At 39.8% G+C, this 19197-nt stretch overlaps 1 protein-coding gene across 2 annotated transcripts in view; it reads left to right on the top strand.

Annotated features, from left to right (window-relative positions):
- CACNA2D3 (calcium voltage-gated channel auxiliary subunit alpha2delta 3) overlaps window positions 1-19197 on the top strand; it is a 698701-nt gene that overhangs the window by 385166 nt on the left and 294338 nt on the right. For both annotated transcript variants that reach the window (XM_056853929.1, XM_056853938.1), the window contains 2 exons: window positions 2790-2879; window positions 5982-6095. In XM_056853929.1, coding sequence (XP_056709907.1) covers window positions 2790-2879; window positions 5982-6095 — 204 coding nt within the window. The remainder of the gene's footprint in view (window positions 1-2789; window positions 2880-5981; window positions 6096-19197) is intronic.

Genomic DNA, 19197 nt, shown 5'->3' with positions numbered 1-19197 from the left:
CTGGGTCACTATGAACATTAACCTACACTAATTGCTATGGAAAACCAGCTTAGTTGGCAGAAGCAATATGTTTCCAAACAGCCTAAAGCTGGGATTGAGTGTTTTTTTTTCTTTTTACTTGTGAAAGTTTCATAGTATTTTATCATCCACTAAATTGTGTGAATCCTTTCTTTTAGTAAAGAGCAATGAAAGTTCTTCCTAAAGAAATTTTAAACATCTAACTTGTTTAAAACTTTATTGTGTATAATTTCCTTTGATGGTAATTCAGTTCATGGCCCTGTATTTAACAGTGTGTTAGTCTTTTCCTTATAAACTGTAAGGGCTAAGTTTTCTAATACTATTTTCTCTTCAAATTTCTCCTCTTGTTTATTTGTGTTTTTTTAAAAATACTGTTGCATACCTGGCAATTTTCAGCTATTAAAAACTAATAGTTTTGAGAGACAAAAAGTGTATGGGACAAATATCATCTTGCCACAACTTTCCTGGCAAATTCTAGAATTTTTCTGCAGGCTGGTATTTCAGAATGTCCTGGGTTAATAATTTGCTAATCCATTCCCAGACTTGTAATGGATTAGAAGGACTAAAGTTGTTCAGCTATTAAGACTTTCTTCAGGGAAAGATATTAAACCTAGGCTGCCTCTTGATTCTATGTGTTTATTTAGGAAATGTATGGGAAAAAACTTTCCAGAAATGTGCTCATTGCAACCATATTAAAAACAGATAATACAAGCATAAACCATAAAACAATAAAAAACCATAAATAATTCTAGCAGTTGTTGAGACACTCCCCTTTAAAGGTTATCAAACAACATAAATACCATAAAATAGCAACAAGTCATTCCAGGAGTTATAAAACAGTACTCATAACACAGCTGTAATCACAAAAAGCTGTGTTAAGAGCACTCCAGTGCAATGCAGATCATAAAACAATAAGATAAAGAATGATGGGCTAAAACTTCAATGAACTTGGATAAAGAGAAGTGTTCTAGCAGGCCCATAAACAATAAGAGGGTAGGTGCCAGGTGACCCTCAAGAATGGAGGTCATTCCAAAGGAAAAATACTTCCAGTGCTGCCAGCCACCTTACCATTTTAGGCAGGGTCACAAAGAGCAGGGCTTGGAAGGAAGGTATTAACTGGTGGGCTGGACAGTATGGGAAGAGATGATCATTGAAGTACCCATCTACAACTTTAAAGGTAAGAGCCAACATGGAATTGTACCCAGAAACAAATGGGCAGACAGTACACATCCTTCAGCACCAGAGTGATATGATCTCTGTATCTTTCTGATCTGCCCTCAGTCACTGAGGATGCTGTCCTGGAATGTCTCTTGCCAAAGGAATTCTTCCTTATCTTAAGTAAATTAGACCACACCCCTTCCACCTGGTGGAAAATTGTATACTGTTCTAGTATGGTCAGTGTGTCCCCACTGACAATAGGACTAACTGGACTGATTCAGGAAGGTAGTAGAGAAAGGCATTTTGTGAAAGTCAGGCATTTTGTGAAAGCTAATATGGGAAATTTGTTCTTCAGCCTTTGTTTTAAGGTAGATTCTATATTTTGGCAGAGTGCAAATTAAAACACACACAAAACACTGTAAATTTTACAAGTGCCTGTGGGGGTGAGTATCATTTCTTCATCATGGTGACTAACCAAGAATTATGCTGGGGAGGGGTTTCATGAGTTCATGTCTCTATTATTGGGATGGACTGAAAAGAAAACTGCAACACTGCCAGTATCTTCATCCCTACTCCTCCACATGAAGCCTGCTGGGTGACCTTGGGCCAGTCACAGTTCTCTCAGAACTCTCTCAGCCCATGTGGAGGCAGGCAATGGCAAACCACCTCTGAATGTCTCTTGCCTTGAAAATCCGATGGAGTCACTGTAAATCAGCTTTGACTTGGAGGCACACGCATACACACACACACATCTTCATCAAACACATTATTACTATATTTTATTGTCTGCTATTTTACTAAGAATCCATTGTTTATTTCCTCCAGATAACCTACTTTGCTTTATTCATTTGATATGTTTTATATTTCGTTATTATAAGTATTTCAGGTTCTTAGTTAAGCTGTGATGAGTCAATTATTGAATGTTTTTTTCTGGCCTTGTTCACTTGGTGGTTTATTGTTGCACTGTATACTTCTGTTGTTCTTTTGCTGTGTTAATGGGGGGGGATCTTTTTTTATCAAAAACTGTTACAAATCTATCAGTTGAATCCAGCACAAGGATCATGGATAGACTGTGAATCTTCCCTCCAGCATTCTTTTCAGACTCCAGAAAACTTTACTCATAGGAACTGTATGGAGTAATAACCACAGAAGATAGGAGGCTACATTGGGGAGTCAGAAGTGGGCAAAATCCACTTACGGAAGAAGCAAAAGGGAGCAATTTTGGCTCCTTCCCCTCTCCTCTGTGCAGCCTCCCAAATGGCTATTGTTCCATGTAGGTCTCGCAACTGCAGGAATAAACTTTCCCGCAATTGTAAAAGATTGTTGGGGGAAGGGGGAAGCTGGAAAGACTGGCAACCATCCTCAGCGCCTTCCACTGATGGATTGCAGAATCCAACCCATTATTATGAAAGGTTAAAATTATGTTCAAGAATGTAAAATGTGATGTTGTGAAAAAGTAATTTGAGGGCCTCTCTCAGAATTTGTAAAATACATCTATTGCTGCACTGGTAGTAAGTTGTCTGTGATGACTGCAAACATAAGTATAAGTTTAAAATGTTCACAAAAAAGACATTTCATTTTTGAAATTTCGTGTTTTTTCTCCCTCTCTCCAGCACTTCAGGGAGCACCTTGATAAACTTTTTGCAAAAGGAATTGGAATGCTGGATATGGCTTTAGTTGAAGCTTTCAACATGCTTACTGATGTAAGTTAATGCTTTTTGTCTGATAGGTTTTTGCGTTTTGCTTCACTTTGTAGCATGCTGTAATAAACTCGGGTAGACAACATGTTGAATCCTCTTAACCATGAATGGATGGTTCTCTTCCCTTATCCTCTGTAGTCCCCTTTGCCCTTGTGTTACTACACCAAAAAACTGTCCTGTATATGGAGGGAGCCTTTAGAGCAGAGTGTGGTGGTGGTGAGGAGGTTGGCAGCAGAAAGGAGGCATAATTAGAAATTTCCCCCACCCACTGCTGTGCAAACATTTCCTCCATTTGTGAAAGAGGCCACACAAGAGGCCTGGTATGATTTCTTCTAGTTGCCCTCTATACAGCATCCCGCTCTCTTCCCGAGGGCAGCTTTTCAGGGGAAGTGGAGAAGAGTGAGAGAACCATACTGTGAACTTGGTCTGTTCAATGTTCAGAGGATCCAACCCAATGACTTTTAACTTTTCACAGTCACAGATAAGTTCTGCAGCATATTGTGCTATTTTTAACCAGGATTTAACTACTTTTCACATTACGATATGTGGCAAATAGACATCTTTTATTGAGAATTACAGGGTAGTATATTTTCTTCCCTATACAAATGTGCTATTTAAATGTTAGTAGTCTACCGGGTATAACTTTCATAGGTTATAGTAATTAAGCTCAATGAATTGTCTTGTACAATTACCTGTATTTCAGTTTCCCTCTTTGCTTAGCTCGTTCAAAAGCTACCATTTGTTCTTGCTAATGCTTTTGAAAGATGCATTTAGAGCTGTGTCCCAATTCTTCCCAGCCTTGATTTAGGCAATTGGTGTAAGAATTCAGAAGTGCTTGGTTCAGCCGTCAGTGTCTACTGTATTATGCGACAACTGCAATTATCTCTTTGGGTGATAAATGGGATCTTTTCTGTGATTATCTTTTTTTTAAGTCTTAACCAATTAAATAAAATTCTCTGACATTTCAAAGATGGTTAATCACAACCAAGTGCTCCAAATGTCAGGAAGCATCAAAATGTTCGCTGCTAAATGACGAATCACTGAATTAATTGAAGTTCATAATAAGGTTATTATTATTAGTATTAGTATTATTGAAGCATTGGAAATACTTCAATCAGTATTGAAGTATTAGAAATACTCCAATCGGTCCTGCTATTCAATTATTTTTTTAAAAAAAGTTCTAGGCAAAAATGAAGAGGTATTACTCATTAAAGCATTTACCTTTAATCTTTTATTCAGAAGGGAATACTGTAGATTATTCAGCAGAATATGATAGATTCAGACAGGATAAAGTGATGTTTTAAAATTAATATATCTTCCTTGGTTTTAATTAAATAAGAACAACAATCACCTTCAAGTGAGGAATCCTACATTTACCAAGGAATGTTCTGTACTTCTATTAGTGATGTGGGCTTCCTAATTTGTATTTCCTAATTTGTCAATGTCCTGAGGTTGCCCAATTATAATTCAGATGGTCAATTTTCCTTTTTCTTTCTCTAAATAAAATAAAATTGCAGTACAGAAAAAATGATGAGAGACACTAATCTCAGAGCAATCATATTAATTCTAATGAAATCTGTGTGATTATTCCAATATTCAATGAATAAATGCTACTTTTCTTCTAATTTATCCAGGGAATGAAAATCATTACTGAAATGCAAGTTTGTCCATTTATAACAAACTGAAGACTCTACGTAGTAATTGTTCATTGTTGGGATTTGTGGCTTGCTTCCAGTGTCTAATATCAACTGCTATTGTGGCAGTCAAAAGGTTTAATATTAGTAGTCTAATAGGAGTTTGATCGTTGCCTTTGACAAAGTTCAATAAAATTAATAAGGATTCAAATCTACCATCATGCTGCAAATAGCAGAGGTGAAAGAAATAACTTGAAGGAAATATTGTTGGACAAACAGGCAACCACATAAATGATAAATGTCAGCACAAGCAGTAGAGTATTTCTAATATTTTAATCAGTGAGTATTAAACATTCTGTTAAATCATGAAAGTGTTAAAAAGCATCAATAATAAGTCTTATATTAGATTCTTGTGGGTTATCCGGGCTGTGTAACCGTGGTCTTGGTTTTTTCTTTCCTGACGTTTTGCCAGCAGCTGTGGCAGGCATCTTCAGAGGAGTAACACTGAAGGACACTGAAGGACAGTGAATCATTGTCCTGTAAGTATTGATACTTACAGGACAATGATTAGCACATTACCTTTGATACTTTTTGCAGGATAATGATTCAGCTCAACCCAACCCCTTTCTGACTATATATTACTCTTCCTACACACTTGACACTGAGAGACACTGTCCTTCAGTGTTACTCCTCTGAAGATGCCTGCCACAGCTGTTGTCGAAACGTCAGGAAAGAAAATACCAAGACCACGGTTACACAGCCCGGATAACCCACAAGAACCAATGAACTCTGACCATGAAAGCCTTCGACAATATTTCTTATATTAGGCTTCCTTAATTGAATAAGAGAACTCTGATAGTACTATAAATCTTAAAACAGATTGTTCAGAAATGACATATCCAAAGGCTTGCATATGACAAAAAGTTTGAAGCATCATAAAATTAAGCATTTTACTTCTCTATGAGAAATTTAGAATAAAACACCTTATTTCCTTGGAGGTAGTGTTTTAGCTGTATAGTAGAGACTACCATCATTATTATGTAAAGATAAGGTAGAGTCTTAAATAAATATGTGATCAAATAACTCCACATCTCAATATATTTTTTTAAAAAAATCACAAGAAGCAATTGTAGTTTTTATTCTGTGGATACTTTTTGGGAACTCCTTCTGATTTAGAAAGGTACAAACTTCTTGTCCTGTAAAAATGCCAGATCCCATAAGTAATTTTCATTGATTACTCAGATTTTTTTTAATGGAAATGGTTAGGAAAGCAATATTTAGAACACTGTGTGCTTTTCACTTGAACTTGGCATGACTTTGATTAAAGTACAGAATCCTTGAAGTACACCATACATGATAACAGACAAAAAAGAGAATATTAACACAACTTTTTCCTATATCAATGTGGTGTTCAACAGAGCATTTCTGTATAGTTATAAGAACACAAGTAACTTTCCCCTCCATTTTCTAGTTCAATCACACAGGACAAGGGAGTATTTGCAGTCAAGCCATAATGTTGATTACTGATGGTGCTGTGGACACTTATGATGCAACATTTGCCAAGTATAACTGGCCAGATAGGAAGGTAAGTAGATGATAATATCTGTAATAAAATATACCTTTAAAATATTTAAATTGATATTTCTCTTAAGTTTTGGACTTACCTGGGACTGCCTTTAGGGCTACGAGGTCAGGGAGCAAGAGAAGGGGAGGGATTTTCCCTTCTGATCCTCAATGGGCTAGGGGTGTGTGCATCTCAACCCTGTTGCAGTTCTGGTGGCCAAACTGGCAGTTGGGGATGGCAAATGAAGGGTGGAGATTCCAGGAGGGCCTGGAGCAGGCGTGGTTTACTTCTGTGTGCCCTCCTTTGTTCAGCAGAGCTGTGGAAGGGAATAGTTGGCTCTGCATTTCTCTAATAGCAGTGACTAAGTTGATAGAGATGTACTCTAGGACAAAGCTTGATTATGACCTTGGAATGGTTAAACAAATTTTCCATTCTGATTTTATGGCGTTAGAATAGCACGATGACTTGCCTGTTGATTTAAGAAGCAAGATTTCTTTGAATTTTGGGGCAAAGAGTTGCACAGTTGTACTGAATAGGAGTTGACACCTTCCTAACTTATGAGAGCATCATGTGAATAAAATAGTTTGTCAATTGAAAAACAGAACAAACAATACAAAAGAAGCTGAAGTTGAACATGTTCATAAATTATGATATGTCTTTGTCAAGGTATAGCTTAACCTTCTTCTAAGAAGAACATTGTATGTTAAAGCTTTCTGTTGTGTTTACAGTCTGTAGGTCTGCTTTAAAGACAATAACAGATTGCTGCACTGGTGAATTAGGAGGGTGCCAGATTTTCATCAAGACTTCTTCACATTTGAAGTGGGCAGCAGCACAATTGCAGTCCCATCTGTGGCAGCTGCTTTGTGTAGTAACCACTCACACGCAACAAGTTGTCTAGTGGATTGACTACAGTTATAAGTTGCCTCAATAATAATGTCAAAACCATGCTTGTTTGAGGTTTATGGGAACATGACAAATGCAACGTGGTGATGGCTGATCTCCATGGTGAGCCATCGCAGGGAAACAACACACTACACAGAAGAGCCAAACATCGATGCAGTTTGAAAAAGCCTATTTGTTGTGACAGTTCCATGTACAGTGATCTGAGACTTCATTTGACTGCTTCACACTAACATTTTTAAATTCATATTTTACATAGACAGCTGGGAATGGTGCACAAAGGGGCACTCTGCTCTTCCCTCAGTCCTCTCCCCCATCTGCTTGAGTACCCTCTTCCCTTTTCTGGCTAGCATGAGCTGCAGTTCAGGTTTACTTCTAAAGTGATATAATAATAGTTTCTGCTAACCATAGATAGACTCCAACACAGTTTCTAATTCTGACTTCAGGCCCTGGTTTCGAAGCACGTCCATGAAAGCTTTTAAAACCTCATACTGCATTCTTTGCGTTTGAAATTGCTTTGCTTTGCAGCTCCAGTCAAATGATTCTTAGGTCCAAAGGCTATAGATGATGGAGTGCTCCGGTCTCTGTTCTCATTGGCAGCAGTCTCGAGGCCCCTGCGTGGGCCACAGTCACATAGCATCTCTGAAAGCCCAGATCGAACCCCACCACATACATGCCGAGAATGAAAGTAATGCGGAAGCGAGGTGGGCTGAGAGGGCCAAAGAAGTGGGGGAAGCTGGGCGCCGGTTGCTAGACAGGAGATAAAGCAGGCAGGCGGTGTTGGAATAGCCACGCCGTGAGGAAGTGTCCTATCTGCCGCCAACTCTGACCCTGTTTAACTTCTGAGATCTTATGAGATCAGGTGAGCCTGGGCCATCCAAGTAGGATACTACATTACATACTAAATTACTATAAACAATTCTTGTAATGCACATGCATAGCTGGCTCTAGTTGTGTCTCAGCAAGTGTTGCTTATCTGTACAATTAATTAATAGTAATCAAGCTTGGAGTTGTAAGTTTTAATGAAAATAGAAAATACTATTCTCCTGAAGCCTTGGGGATGCTTTTCTCCAAACGTTGCACAGTTAATGGTATAAATGCACCATATTTGTATGTCATTTGAAACACCTTCACACATATAAAGAGAGGCAGCCTAGATAATCAAAACTGACAAATGTCTTCACTTGACAGTGATGCTGTTGGCAGCTATTCATTTCATCATTAAAAACTGTGTAAAAGCTGTGAAGTGAAACCGAAGTATTGGGTATGCTCGGATGGAGTACATAGTGCATATGTCAGAATCTTTATTTATGGATGGAACTATGCAGCTCACATTTACAGTTGTCATTGCTGCCTCCTAAACTAGAAGATGCAGAACTACGTAGGTAACTCCTGTCAAGGGGCAACTGACTTATGGTGACCCCAGCAAGGGGCTTTCAAGGCAAGTGAGAAGCAGAGGTGTTTTGCCATTGCCTTCCTCAGTGCAGAACTAGTGCAGACAGATCTGAAAGGTCAGCTCACACAGTCCCCTAGGAAGCTCATGCTGCACAATGAAATCACTTCCTAGACTCATTTGTGCCACAAGTATGATGTTAGGTGATGATAAAATACATGCTATGCCCTGTATGAATTACTGGTTTATTGCAAAAGGAAAGAGGACTAATCATGTGATATATGTACAGATCACATACCAGATTATCTACATGCATGGAAATTCTGCAGAAGGGAGTGGGTAGGCAGGAACACCTGAGCCGTGGGATATTCATGAGTCCTAGACTACCTTTCATGCCTAGTCTTATAGTCCTTATAAACTGGGAAGGGAGATGATGCTGTGTGAACTCATCCAGGATCACAGCTTGACCTGTATGTGTATCTTCTTTATGAATCTAATGTGGCACACGTAAACATTTTTGTGCATAGGGATCACATATCAATTTGAATAGTTTGGTTAGTTTTATGAAAAACACAGCAAGAGGCGTGCTACCTGTAAAATGCTTTAATTCACGTGAACAGATTTAATCCTGTGGTATACAAGAATACATTTAAAGAACCTTTCAAAAGTAAAAAGTCAGCATATGGTTCTCCTACCCCCTTTCCCACAAGGGTAAAATAATGTTTAAAAACATATTTGGCAAAATGGATAGCTGGACCATGACATAACTGTAGTGACAATTTATCTATTTCCTCTTGGAGGAGATTAAAGCATTCCCTAGAATTTTAACCAACCCTGCCTAGTTCAGCAACATGCTGATGCTGCACATATGGAACATTAGGAACAGCAAATTGAATGCCCTCGCTACACTATTGTCTTGGTGTTATTAAATAGATTTTTTTTCTAAAAAGGATGAATTATTTTAAAGATGAATGTTGTTACTAGTGTGCACAGTTTATTATTAGGTATTTGAAGAACAAAAGCAAGGCTCCAGATACTTCACAGGGCATTGCATGTTGCAATATAATTGAGTATGGTTATCTGTCTTCATTGGAATTTCTTGCAGCATGACGAATTTTCCTTGCTGTGAAGCTGAACAAAATATCTCCCCCTCCCCACAATTTGGAAGCATCCATAGTTCCTGGATATAACACATACCTGTAGTGGATATTTAATATTCTGTGGTGGATTTTTCACCCCTTTGGTTATATTTACTTCATTTACTGTCTATTAGGGTTGTACATATCAATAAACCTGAACCGAAAATAAACCCAAAATTAGCTGTTTCAGTAAATTTCAGAATTTGGGTTTACCAAATGCCAAAACCTGGGGATAAAGCTGAAGCCGAATAGCCATTTCCTGAAAAGGTCAAATAATATTCAGCTTTTCGGGTTCAACTATTCGCCTTTGCTCAGAGGCATGGCTCTGTGCTTTCCCCCCTTTTTCTTCATTTTTTTACTGGTTTTGTTAGGGCCCCATAGTTAGGACCCTTTTGAGTTAGGACCCTTTTAAAAAACGGGGCTCACCCAGTCCCGTCTAGAGGGATAAACCCTCCAACTAAAAAGAGCCAGACAGCTGCAAACCACCAGGCTTCCGAAGGAGATTTCTTCATCCACGTGGATGAGCAATCTCCTTCAGACAGCCCCCGTGGTCATGACTTCAGTCGGCTCCGATATCAACCTCCCCCCATGAAACCTGCTTTCCAAAAGAAGGTTGCCCTGAGTAGAGGCTTCGTTTCCCTGCACTGTGACCATCTCTTTGAATCAGAATTTTCATGACCACAATAAAGGACTTCTCACAGGATGTCATTTGCCACCAAAAGGAATGTTTTTTTGTGCCTTATTTTTCTTGTATTTAAGACTTTCCCTTCTGTTTGGAAGCTCATTTGCATGGACATCATGCAAAGTGACCCAGAAATGAAGGCAGAGCCAGACTTTGAGGTGTCAGCCTGGAATCACCTCTTTCTGCCAGTCCTCGGCACCACTGAACTATTGAACATGATGGACAGCTCGGCTCACAAATGCTTGGAGGGTGGGGGCGACCTCTTTGCAGGCCCATACAATTGGCCCTCCTGTCCCAAAGTTCACCAAACTTTGGTGACGATTGAAGGAGAGTCCCTTGCAGCCACACTGAAAACCTGGGAACTCTACCTCCAAAAATGCCCCCCAGGACCTTAAAAAAATTCCTAATTGACTATAATGGGCCTGAATTTTTCAGGAAATCCGAAAATAAGCCGAATACCCATATTTATCAGTATGGGTATTCTGCTTATTTTGGGTTTACTGAAAAAAAATCAGGCCAAAAAAACCCGAACCCGAAATTTACCAAAAATTTGTTTTTTGCACAACCCTGCTGTCTATCTTTCCATTGAGACTCAAGACAGAGTTGCAAGATCTGGTCCCTCTCTGTCTCATGTTCTTCTGCACTTTAGGGTGTTTTAAGGTATATATAACAGGTTTTTTTAAAGTTCTACCTCAAGATCTACTATCTGTACATCATCTTGTCTGCATCCAGGGGAACAAAAGTATGCAGGCCATATCATAATTATCATAACTCCATGCTTAGCTAGTAATTCCTATTTTTCAGGAACTTACACCTTATACATTTATTTATTTTATTAAAACATTCATAGCCTACCTTTCCTTATAGAATTATAGAATTGGAAGGGGCCAAACAGGCCTAGTCCAACCCCAAATATATAGAGAAATTTTGCTATATGTTCCATTTATATGTAGAAGACTCCCCTTATTAGCTGGTGGAGTTGTTTATACTTCTTGCTACTGGTCTTCAAAGGTTCCACATTAAATTGTGTATTGCCTCTGCACAAAGACTGCAAAGAGCAGCAGTGAAACTGACACATTTTCTTCCATCTAAGCAGAAAGTCAAGAGAAGTCCTTTCATTGCAGAGATAAAACTGACAGCTGGTTTAAAATTACTTATCAGTCTCATGTGTACTTTGGGGACTCAGTGGGGGAAAGCTTATCAATTTCATGGCTGATCTTTGCAACCTTTGAATGCAATTTTCCAAAGAGCAGTAGTAATCCTGACAAGCAATTCTTACAAGGGGTTTCTAAGTGTTTTGTCAACTTCACCTCTACAGTGGACTTCTGCAGCCTCAATGCAGAGGTGAACAGTAAAGCCCCCCCCCTTTCAAGCAAGATACTGTGCATCCACCTACAACTAATATTTCCCCACCGAGCAGCATCTGCAAGAGTGTAACTCTGGCCACCAATACTTTTTTGTGCTTGATGGAGATTTGTTAGGAAAGATTAGGACAAAAGAAGTATCCAACGTATTTGTCTGCATTTGCAGAACTACAATATTCAGGCCAGAAATCAAGATTATAATGACAGATGATAGTGACAGATGATACTTTCTGTCAAGTAACATCATTCTATGACCATGATGACACTATATGCCCTCTATATCAATAAAGGTTTTCACAGACAGAAGATTGATATATTTGCTGGACTTAATTTTTGTGTCCCACTTCCTACAACAAATAAGTGCTACAAAACACATGGTTCTACATGAAGGTTCTTCTGAATACTGATGTAATTTTTACTATAATCCTCTCTGCTGCCCCTACTTTAATTAGTTCTCTAAAAGGTGACATTATTATACATCAGAATAAATACATTGTTTTTATGGGATAACTCTTGAGCACTGACTTTTGTTAAGCTTTAATCTGAACCTCCGAGTTTTCCCATAAGAGTGATTTAAGTGTCTTTCAGAGTTCTAACATCAAAGATGAGTCGAATGTATTTCTGGATACTCTACAATGTACTAGTCTTTGTTTCTTTGTGTTTGTTCCTTGGGGATTCATATCTTGAAAAAACACCTCAGGATCATGAATCACTTGGGACTTGTTACTGGAGGACATATCGCACTGTATTGTAATTTTTTACCATCTGCTGTTTGACATGGCTCTATAAAATAGAAACAATCATGAGTACCTAAATAATAATAATAATGTGGTTCAATGTTGTGATTTTGTAAACACATGAACACATGAAGCTGCCTTCTACTGAATCAGACCCTTGGTCCATCAAAGTCAGTATTGTCTACTCAGACTGGCAGCGGCTCTCCAGGGTCTCAGGCAGGGGTGTTTCACATCACCTACCTGCCTAGTCCCTTTAACTGGAGATGCCAGGGATTAAACCTGGGACCTCCTTCATGCCAAGCAGATGCTCTACCACTGAGCTACAGTCCCTCAGGTCATGTGGACAGGTCATGTCCACAACAGAACTAATAAAAGGTAATTCTAAATATACATTACAAGTGCATGTGTATGCGTAAACTGTCATCAAGTCATAGCAGACTTATGGCAACCCCTGCAAAGGGCTTTCAAAGTTAGTGAGATGCAGAGGTGGTTTGCCAATGCCTTCCTCTGCAGAGACTGCCTTGGTGGTCTCCCTTCCAAGTAACAACCCTACTTAGCTTCTGCGATCTGGCAAGATCAGGCTATATCATGCCGCTTTCCCTTCCTACATTCCAAGTACCTGAACTTTATTTTGTTCCCCGTTTTATTGGAATAGATGCTTCTGTTGGAATTCAGTTTTCTTCTTACACTTTGAAAATTTATATTATTATCCTGTGCCATTTCTACAAAGAACATAAGTTAAAGATTTGGGACATGTTCTCTTTGCTCACCTTACTATTATCTCCCAGAAAAATCACATTCATTTGCCATCTTTCTTACTCTAGCAGCTTTAATGTCAAAATATGGCATTTACTTGGTTTTATATCCCTGCCTATGTTTCTTGACATTGATCCCCTATATTTGAGAACTAACTTGCAACTTTACAAGGTCTAGTCCATGACATGTGCTATATTTTTGGTAGGCTGCCATTGAATTGCTATTATTCTTTTTTGTTGGAGTAGCAACCTCAGATCAGAATGTCCAATGAATGGCCATGTTTCAGGAACTGAACACTCAGCTGCGGTTCCAACTACTAGAGTATTTATCCTGCTGATTAATATGACCTGGCTGTGATGATTGGTTATCATTCCATCTGCCAAGGAATTAAGGGCCTGGTCTTCTCCATATTGTTAAGGAATTAGAGTATTGAATTTTTGCATGCTCAGTACTTGCATTGAGTTGAATTTTCTAGCTAGGTGGGGGTAATTAATAACATTTCCATATGCAAGGAATTAGAGAAGGGAGCAGGATATATGTCTGGATCTATGCTGTGATTCCAGGGATGCAAGCCTGAAGTTGCCAAGTCTAATCATTGGTCTATGTAGTTCAATACTGTCTGCTCTTACTGGAAATGGCTTTGTGGTCTCAAGCAGAAAACGGTCTTTCCAAGCCCTTCTCTCTGAAATGTTTTAACTAGAAGTTTCTCTTTTATCTCAAGATGTCAGGGAACCTTGTGCATGTAAAGTGCATGCTTTCCCACTAAGCCATGTCTTCTACTGTATGTGGAAAGTAGGTTTTTTAAGGGCAAGCATTTAATGATGCGTTTAGATAAATGCAAATACGTGCAATGAAACATGTATTGCATGAGTTAATCTTTCTTGTATGGCAACTAGTCTAATCACTGTTTAGCTGATTTTAAAATTCATGCAGGATAGATTGATCAGTGCTTTTTTCAATTTTGAGGAATAAAAGGAACATCCATATTGACAGCTAGAACAGTTGATTTCTACGTCCTGCTTGTGGGTCTTCCATGGCCATTGTGCAAAACAGGATACTGGGCTAGATGGACCATTGGTCTGATCTAGCTGGGCTGTTCCTGTGTCCTTTTATGATATTGTAAATTCTAAGTTATATTTTACAAGTGGTAACCTACAAGGTCTTGCAGGAGGCATCTCATTTCAGCTTGGATCATTAAGAGGGGCTTGCTCTAATCTGGAGAATCGGGTTTGATTCCCCATTCCTCCACATGAGTGGCAGACTCTAATCTGGTGAACTGGGTTGGTTTCCCCACTCCTATGCATGGAGCCTGCTGGGTGACCTTGGGCCAGTCACAGTTCTCTCAGAACACTCAGCCCTACCAACCTCACAAGGTGTCTGTCATGGGGAGGGGAAGGGAAGGTGATTTTAAGCAACTGTGAGACTTCTTAAAGGTAGAGGAAAGTGAGGTATAAAAACCAACTCTTCTTCTTCTTCATCATCTTCCTCCCCCCACTATTTCCTCTTTCCCTTTTCTGACCCCATAGCCTGTCTTCTTTTCCTGCTTCCTTCTCTGTTTCCCACCCAACAGCCAACCTACATTTATCCTCCCCTCTGTCTTCAGCTTTCCCTCCCCCCCCACAGCAGCCTCTACCTAGGAATACTGTGGCCCAGTTGTGTGGTGCTGGCACAGGGCCAGTCCCACTTGCATGGTAGGGCACCCTCAAGGACTTGTGGGGGGGGGCATCTCACTTTCCTTTGTATCCTCTTCCCTGCACTATTTCCTCTTTCCCTCCTCCTGGCAACCCCTGTATTCTCTTACTTTTTCCAGCCTCATTCTCTCCTTCTCAGCCATTAACCAACTGGGTGGTATCAAGTCACCCAGAGGTAGCTTCCAGGCCTAGGGTGGCCAACCTCCAGGTGGCACCTGGAGATCTCCCAGAATTACAACTGGACTCCAGACAACAGAGAATTGGCTGCTCTGGAGAGTGGACTCTATAGCATTATATCTGGCTGCAGCCTCTCCCCTCCTCAGCCCTCCTCACTGAGAGGCTTCTGTTTCTTAAAGCTATAGGTGCTCCTGTTATCATTTTTGGGGTTTTTAAACCCCCCAATGATTTATTTATTTTTAGATTTCATTTTTTTCTGCAAGCTTGGGGCCCTTGTCAGGTTTGTAGAAAGATCTATCTTGCCCGTTTACAGCTCCAGTCACCAGATTTAAGTATCCAAAGGTTTAGTCAACTTTGCTGTTAGAATATAAGCCAAGTGGGGACCTGCAAGAAACTTGAGGAGAGGGTGTATCCTTCCCCCCCACTTTACTTCATTCCCTCTTCTCCTTACCCTTGAAGCTCTCCCCCACAACTCCCCACCTTTGAAGCTCTCCCCACTTACCCATCAATGACTGCTTGCATCCTCCTTTGGAGCAACCACCTCCCCTCACTGGCCAGGCCAGGCTTGGCTCAGGGTGTGTAGCCACTGTGCTGGCAAGGTACAGAGGAAACACTCTCAGGCTTGTAGCAGCTGCTTTGTTCCCTGCCAGTGCACCCGGGCCCAGAGCTGCTGCATCTATCCCTAAGCAGGCCAGCTGGGCCCTGGGTATCAGCCACCACAGGGCTGCACCAGCGAGGGGAGAGGGAGGTGCTGCGGGCTGGCAGGAGATGGAGGCAGTGTGCCCAGGCTTGCAGCGGCCACCTCCATGTGCAGACAATGCTTTTTTTTATAAAGGGAGGAAATTTAACCCCCCAATTTTAAAAAAAGTTTTTAGATTTTTCTGCCAACTTGGGGTGTACCCCAAGTTTGAAGAAACATCTGTTTGGGTTGAGGGTGGATTTAAGTATCTGCAGACAGGGGGCACATGTGGGAATTAAATATATAGATGACGATGTCTAGCTTTGGATTCAGAAACAGGTAGCACAGGTGACTGCCTAGCATGCCAGTTTGCAGGGGCATTGTACTTAAGGAATGCCTGTCACAGGCTGCCTACTCAACTATCCTTTCAAAGCTGAAACAAATAACACACCCTAAAGGAGCAGGGTGAACATTCTAAGGCTTCCAGCAAATTTAACCATATTTAACAATACCACTCACCAACAGTACACTTCAGTTTTTCTTAACATTTAAACAGCTTTGTTAAATGTAAGTGAAACACACTAATTTTATTCATTTGTATATGGCCTGAATAAATCCAGATTTGTAGATGCTAGACCACAATTTTGTTTAGGCAATATCCTACAATCCTTGTACAGAAGGTACAAGGAGTTTCCCTATATTCCCTTTCATCATTGCAACTCCCCCCAGCCCTCAGGAAAAAAAAAATCACTTCTGGGTTCACAGTATCCATTCAGAGGGAAAGCAGTGAGGGCCATCAGCCCTGAGTGAGGATGGAAAGGGGGACTTCTCCCTCCAGGGGTCAAAAAGAGCCATGGAAATGGAGAGGAATGCATGACATGGAGTGGTAAGATATTGCCCACTATCTGACTGGGCAGGGATATACATGGAAATCATGCATCAAAGTGTTGAAATATTCTAAAGGGCAATAAAAAATGTAAGATACTTCGTTGAGCAAATAGAAGTGGGGGTGCTGAACACTGATTTGTCTAGAGCTAGCCATGTCTGTGTCCTCTTTAACTTCCCCAAGTCAGGACTTAAAACGAGAACCTGCGTCTAATTACTTTAAAAGTGCCTGTCATGCAGAATGGGGCATATTTTAAATAGGCTTGTTAATTTCATTTCATAAGAGAAAAACAAAATGAAAGCAATGAAGTCTCTCTGTTGTAAAAGTTCTTCTGTGAGAACTATCTGGGGGGGGAAAAGCAGTTAAACATTTCTTTAAGGAAATGTACATACTAGCTAAATTGTAACAGCTGAAACATCTGTGACAGAAACAAGTGGATTACTATAAATGTTTCCCAGGGAATTTAAATGAATTTACTTTGATCAAGTTCACACCCCTATTTTTGTGTTCATTTCCCATGAAAATTCATATCTGTGTCAGTGGAAAAAAAGACAGAATACAATCATGTGTTTTAATTTAGGTTACATTGCAAAGGCATGCACATAAAAGGATTGAGCTATATTTGCACTCATTTTCTTAATTCTGCTTTGCACCTAAGTGCTTGGCGGAAGCCTTATTCAGAGATTAGTGATGTGGCATGGTAGTTACCAAGGGCTCCTTCTGATGTTATCTTAGTTGGAAGTCACTGGACCATAAGAATGAAGGTCATATCAGAAGGACAGTTCACCGTGCAGCTTCTTAGAGCTGGAGCTGCTCACCGAGGTTGAAAACTGAATTTTGTATGATCATGATAAAGCAAGGAACCAAGGTGCATTTCCTACCTTTTAAATGTTGCACAGAATCCTAATAGTATAGTTTTAGAGAAGTTCATTAAGTGAGTTTTTTATATCATGAGAAAATACTATAATTGCATTTGTTGCTCTACTTGATTTGAATGATTACCTGAATTTTTCCTTTAAATATTAAAAGTATTTTGAAAAACTTTATTGATGGAATATTTGCAGTTTTCATTAGAAAATGTGATTAAGTGAAAATGTTGTTAGTTGATCACATAATTTTCATTATCACATTGGACAGTAAGCCAACAATCACAATCACTAGAATGTAATCAACAGGCCAAAGCTGGAATGGCTGCCATTTAAAAACCTGGGAACTGTAATGTTAAGGCTATGATTTAATCTCACTGCAGTCATTTCATGCTTTTGTTAGTCCAAAAAGTAGGATTTCATTTCCTTGCTCTTACACTTCCCATTTTGTCTGAAGTAAAAAATAGTGTCGACAATCTTTTTCTTAAAACATAAAGCTAGAGATCTGAAATATCCCTCTTATTCAACCTTTTCTCTAATATCTCCGTAGTTGATTTTACGAATACCGTATTAAATAGGTCTCCTAAAATAGAATTGCCAATCTTCGGGAGTGGGGGTTGAATATCTCCTGGAATTACAGACTACAGAGATCAGTTCCCCTGGAGAAAATGGCAGCTTTGGAGGGTAGACTGTATGGCATTATACCCTGATGAGGTTCTGCCCTGCCAGTTGCTACCCCCAAATCTCCAGGAATTTCCCATCCCAACACTGGCAGCCCTATAAGAATGACATCCAACCTGAATCTACTAAGGTTTCTATTTTTAAAATATTGTTTGTTGCCCTAAGTGAAGGGGGAGAACAATTGCTTCTATTATGAGAAAATCATCAATGTACCTCCCCTTAGGCTTCCCCCCTCAGCATAATCAATCTTGTTCTTTCTATCTTTCCTTACACGTCTTCTTTCATAGAACTATCATCCTTGAAGCTGTCTTCTAAATTTTTCACAGCTTGTTCTCATAATTTTTGAACTGGTGCCAAAGCCTCACCCTGTTGACTCATGCTTACTTTGTTCCTGTTTTAATGTCTAAAATATTTCTTAGAAGTACAGTTGGTATCCGATTAAATTTAAATGGAATTGATTAATAGATCATTTGCAGGCTGAATCTGTAACAGAAAATTGTGGGTAGAGTTCCACACAGGCCATTTTACTCCTAGAACCTGGGAATGACTTTAAGTGCCCATTTGGCCCATTAGCACAGATTTCAACACCAACACATTGCTAGGCCTAGCTCCACAGATACAAGGCAAAATCTGTAATCAGTTTTCTGCATGATTAATGCAATAAAAACAAGTTCTTTCCGCCTTCCCCTTTTCTTCTAGCCAGTGACGGAAGTCACAGCTGTCATTTCTAGGAATGGGAAACAAGAGAGAATGTTTTGTTTCCCTTGACAAACCGCTTTTTCTGAATTTGCCTTAGTAGATGGCCAATGTAATATTAAGAAATCCATTTCATGTTTAATTATAGTTCCAGGGTTCCAGAACCTGATGTAACTCCAGACCAGATTTTAATATGGGTTAACTGGCCAGGAAAGTGGCAGTGAAGGACTCTTGCAGGTCTTGTGTTGCTTCTTGAGATTTAGCTGATTTATTAACATTTATCCCCTAATAGCTATGGCTAGTCTGATCTTGTCAGAGCTCTGAAGCTAAGCAGCGTAAGCCTGGGTCAGTATTTGGGTGGGAGACCATCAAAGACTACCAGGTAAGGTTGCCAGGTCCCTCTTTGCCACCGGTGGGAGGTTTTTGGGGTGGAGCCTGAGGAGGGCAGGGTTTGGGGAGGGCAGGGATCTCCAGCT

This window comes from Euleptes europaea, chromosome 1, assembly GCF_029931775.1.
Source record: "Euleptes europaea isolate rEulEur1 chromosome 1, rEulEur1.hap1, whole genome shotgun sequence".
NCBI lineage: Eukaryota > Metazoa > Chordata > Lepidosauria > Squamata > Sphaerodactylidae > Euleptes > Euleptes europaea.
This window is presented reverse-complemented; position numbering and strand designations above follow the sequence as displayed.